The sequence below is a fragment of the Alosa alosa genome, chromosome 23 (assembly GCF_017589495.1).
Source record: "Alosa alosa isolate M-15738 ecotype Scorff River chromosome 23, AALO_Geno_1.1, whole genome shotgun sequence".
In the NCBI taxonomy this organism is placed as follows: Eukaryota; Metazoa; Chordata; class Actinopteri; order Clupeiformes; family Clupeidae; genus Alosa; species Alosa alosa.
In genome coordinates, this window is record NC_063211.1 from 1,725,521 (window position 1) to 1,730,520 (window position 5,000).

The 5,000-nt window shown below is 48.3% G+C and overlaps 2 protein-coding genes across 3 annotated transcripts in view; both read right to left on the reverse strand.

Annotated features, from left to right (window-relative positions):
* Positions 1-3,482, reverse strand: part of LOC125288265 (Krueppel-like factor 5) — a 10,023-nt gene extending 6,541 nt beyond the window's left edge. Inside the window, 4 exon segments of the mRNA XM_048234475.1 lie at positions 757-966; positions 969-1,016; positions 1,019-1,634; positions 3,073-3,482. Of these exon segments, the coding sequence (XP_048090432.1) occupies positions 757-966; positions 969-1,016; positions 1,019-1,634; positions 3,073-3,243 (1,045 nt within the window). The 5' untranslated portion in view covers positions 3,244-3,482.
* A 1,090-nt stretch (positions 3,483-4,572) lies between these two features.
* The window catches only part of pibf1 (progesterone immunomodulatory binding factor 1), a 72,675-nt gene continuing 72,247 nt past the window's right edge, over positions 4,573-5,000 (reverse strand). For both annotated transcript variants that reach the window (XM_048234447.1, XM_048234448.1), the window contains exon 17: positions 4,573-4,908. In XM_048234447.1, the coding sequence (XP_048090404.1) occupies positions 4,855-4,908 (54 nt within the window). In that variant the 3' untranslated portion in view covers positions 4,573-4,854. The remainder of the gene's footprint in view (positions 4,909-5,000) is intronic.

Genomic DNA, 5,000 nt, shown 5'->3' on the forward strand with positions numbered 1-5,000 from the left:
TTCGACATGAGAGAGACGGAGTGTAAATGCACTATTACTGGTGGGGGTGTGGTGTGTGTGGTGTGTGTGTGTGTGTGTGTGTGTGTGTGGGCTCTGTCAGAGACGGCACTCACTTTGGATCCGTTTTGCTCAGTCAATTTGATGCAACAGGATTCAATATCAATCTTGCCTTGCCCCCCCCCACACACACACAATACCACCCCACCCCATTGGTGTCAGCTTCTGGTTAAAAGGCTTTAACGACCTCTAAATAATTCAATAGTAGATCAATCTTGTGATTATGCCAAGCAACATAAACAGGCCAAGCATAGAGAGGACAAAAAGATCCATCACACACACAGGGTAGACACACACACAAACAAACAAGTGAAACCTGTTATACTTCAATGTTCAAGTACGAATAGCACTATGATGGTGCGACGCATTCAGCCCCTTGAGCACAGCTGGACAGATGTTCTACAGTCTCACCTGGTCTGTTCAGCCATCTCACTCACATAAACAAACACACTAAGTAATGGTAGGTAGAGGAAATTGTGTGTCTGACTTTCTCCCCGAGTGGTTAGTTAGTTAGTTAGGCAAGGCACATTTATTTAAGGAGCGACGTTCATACACTGTGTGCATTGGAAGTGCTTTATAAATGGGGAAAATACTAGTAGGTTCATAACACCATAACTCCCCTTTGGGGATAAATAACCTAATCTATCTATCCAGTAGACTAACTGGCATTCCTGTTAGGTTCGTGTTTGGGTCACTCGCCTGGGAAGTCGCAGTGGTGGATCCTCCTCTTCTCCAGGTCGGGGTTGTTCCCGTGATTTGGCGGAGGGCATCCCCCTGGCTGGGCCGCGGGCGGAGGTCCAGCGCCGGGCAGTGGGGAGGCCATCTTGGAGGCGATTGTGGCGGCGTACGAGGGTGGCGGGGTCATGTTGTGCAGGAGCTCTTTGTGGCGGTCAGGACTGCCAGGCCTCCAGGGGCTGGTAGGGGCAGGTAGGGGGCTTTGGGCTGGGGCAGGGCGCCGGACAGGGGCTGGGCATAGGGCATGGCGAAGCCGCCCGTGCCACCTGTGCCCATGTGGATGTCAAAGGTGGGCGAGAGCATGTGGGCATGGCCGCGGTGGAGGATCAGAAGCGCTGGCCGGCTGGTCGCTGCGGACCCGTCTACATGGGCAGGTCCAGGTCAGAGGTCAGCAGCTGGAAGAGAGGCCCATCCTGCGGCAGCTCGAACGAGGGCATCTCCTGCTTGATGTACACACCGCCCGACGGGGCCTCGACGGGGCCGCTCGCTACACTGCCCGTTCCTGTGCCAACGCTGCCCGTCGCCGAGGAGAACACGCTGGTGAAGTCTGGCAGGGCGGGCGGAGGGGGGGGCGCCGGGCAGTTGGGCTGGGCAAACACGGGGCGGGCACTGGGCTCGGTCTTCACCTGGGCACAGGTGGGCTGGCGGGATGAGGGCCGGCACAGGCCGGTGCGCAGGTAGGCCAGGTCGGGCAGGTACACGTTCATGTTGATGCTGTAGGGAGAGCCCTGGTCATCGCCGAAGTACTGGTCGACCGTCGACGCGCTCTCCCGGCGAGACTTCCTGCCGTCGTGAAGGAGGTGAGCCTCAGGGGTCAGATACTTATCCATCTCCAGCTTAGCCTGAACAGGGAGAGGCACACACATTTAGAACACCATACACACACACACACACACTTATCCATCTCTAGCTTAGCCTGAACAGGGAGAGGCACACACACTTAGAACACCATACACATACACAAACACATACACACACACACACACACACACACACACACACACATAAACACATACACAAACACACAAACATCGGCCTGCGATGAAACTACTGTACAGGCTTACATTTCACATTCAACAGCATGAAGTAGGCCAACAAACCTGATATAAGAACATCAAGTTAGTGATTACTTACACTTACTGTATCAGGGAGTGCACGCCTGGGAAAAATGTCTGGAGTAATTTTAGAGCAGAGGTATGGAGTTGAGAAACCACAGGCCTCGCTGTGTACCAGCGCGCATAAAGACGCAAAAACGACAAATGTTATAATAGATGACAGCTGCGCTCAGGAGACATTTTTAGAATCTGACCTCTGGGCTTAGGAATTGCTGCAAACTGACAGGACGTTTCAACATGACAGACGTGACTTGAGTAAAATATGCGCAATTCTTAACTGATAAAAAAAAAAAAACATCACGTCTAGCCTTCCATCTACTCGGAATTGTTTCATGGGACGTGGGTAGTGGTGGTGGTGGACGTGGTGGTCCGACCGTTTGCGTTATATAGCGCAAGTCACCAGTAAAACATTTATCATGTACTCTTCAATAGGCTCCTGCCACATTCCCCCCTTGCCTGTAAAACAGCGCTCATACCACACACTCAAAACAGACACTGCTGACAGGTGGAAACGGCGCTCCCGACTGCTCAGCTTTTCCAAATAAATTTCTTCTCGTTATCATGAAACCGCCCAGAGCGAGGGTAAATAAGAGCATGAATATGCCATATCCACACACTCACGGCTAAATGCCAGACGTGGAGGGCTAGTGGGTTGCAGTTACGCACACACTGGGAGGAAAACACCCTGGATGCCTGGCTACTGAAGAACTCTACGGGTGCTTACGCCGAGCTATTTCTGGATTTAGATCTTCCAGCTGTTGCCTGAGCCTGTATCTCTTTCACAAGTTTTCAGATTAGGACTCAGCGTTGCTGGGAAGTTTCAGTGTGGACAGCGAGGCGAGTAACGTGCGTGGGCGACGGGGAGTCAGTTGTTGACGGAATGGTAGCCAAGAGACCAACTGCAAGCAATTGCTCCGTCCGATATCTCTGCGAGCCCTCCGCCCCGAGCCTCCCAGCACCCGTGCACACACAGGCAATGTGAACGGGGAAAACCCACACCCAAGATCCCATCAATAGTGAACGATCGCGGTATAACCTCAATGGAGAAGAACCACGCCGTATGACTATGATTAAGCCATGTTCGCAAAAACACTTTCATCAACATTCAGACCAAAAAGATAAACACAATTGAGTGAATAATAAAAAAGCTTTCAGTGTAATTTACCTGAGAGTAATCGCCCGATATAGTCCTATCCGTGTCATTATTCTTGCCATCAAAGGGGAACAGAGATGAATCGTCTAGGAAAGCGTCCGACAGCGATGGTTTTAGGAGAGTGTAAAACTCATCTGGTCCTGGAGCAAGCCCAGCGCTCATCGTTAGAAGCGTGGCGGCCATAAACGCCCTGTACCTCCGGTGCTACCGGCCGCGAAAATAAGCTGAGAACACGGTACAACAGAAGGGACGTACAAGGGGTGCATGGAATGACGGCGTGGACGGAGGTGTTCTCGCTTGAATGGCTGTCCCGTCTGTCCTCCCGTCCTCGCTGCTCTACAAAGATTTGTAGGCTTCGCTTGATTAAGGGCGGGGCGGGCCGCTCTCCGATCGAGAGAGCTACACCTACAGCGCTGGGAAACTGTAACAGTAACAGTAACATCGTAAAGAGACAGGTAGACAACAGAAGGTTTAAAAAAAATGCCCGGACTGAGTTCCGAATTCAATCGTAGGCCTACAATCAGTGCAATCAACATTAGGCTACTCTGATCTTTATGTGCCCATTCACAAATTGGACAAATGTTGCTGCCCGCAAAGCTGAAAATATTTATCTTATCAAGAGATTGTTTTATTTAGGCTAATAGCTTATCTTATCAGACCATATCATAATTACACATTGACAAACATTAAGATAGTGTAATTTCTGACATATTTTCTTTGGCTCGAACAACCAATTGAAGACAGGAAAACAAATATTTATAAGACCGGCTATTCATTGCACATATCCTAAAGTATTAGGCTATTTTTCATTTCATTAGCAGATTAGGCTATTGCCCTTTCATAGGGAAGATATTTGTTCTCCTAGAACACACTATTGATTAACTACAGTCTAATCAAAACGACATAACTACTGACAAATGACACCGCCGATCAAATTACAAACATCTTTAATCGATAGGTGATCTAACAGTGGAGGGCGATTCGGCAAGGCTTAGGACTTGATGGAATGTATCTGAGGCACGTAGCGTGAGTAACATTACGATGACACCGATAAGAGCATAACTCTAAAATGATTAAGGTATGCGTGACTGCGGCTATTTTTAAACACCAATGTGCTAGACTAACAAATCAAAGGGTCCTGTTCTACGCCGCTGCCATCTCTGATCTTGGATGTCCGACAATGCCAAAGCAAGGATCCTCAGTGACGGAGTAAACTGGTTCAGGTTTCGTCTGCATACCTGTATGTCCCTTGCAAATTATAAATATTAAGCAGGAGCAATTGAGATCTTTGAGAGTTCTATGTGACATTAACGATAGTGGTGAAGTGAAATAAGTCAAGGGCTATGGGTTGGGGCAGAGAAGGCCGGTTTTATAAGTACAAAAAAAATGGTGAACATGAAACCACATCTGAGTAACACAAACACGCACACAAACAAACAAATACAGCCTAAAATAACACTTTACTTGCATCCATGAAGCAAATTCTTTCACAAATAAATACAAAATATGTAATTATCTGGAAAAGGGAAAAATGTTTTATTTACATTTTATTAAAAAAAAAAAAACATTTGTAAAATGTCACACAGGATTAAAACAAAAAGCACCAACCAAAATGAGTCAAGCAAACTCTACTTAGCAGTGACAAATCGGTGTAAACACACACACAGCAATTTCATGGCTCTTAAAAGTCTATGGCCAATAATGTGTAGATCATAGGAGCGAGCCCTGTGCCACGGTCAGGGTCGCTGGTCAAAGGGTCGCTGGGCTAAATGTTACTGGTCAGGAAGTCACCGGTCATTTAGTCCGACACTTGGCTTTTCTGTACCGCTCTGGGACTCCTTTATTGGTCTAGAGGAAAGGGGGGGGGGAGCAAAAACACTCACAGGATGTTAATCTCAGGTCAAAGGCAAAGTTCATCAGTGTCCAGTGTACACACCCTT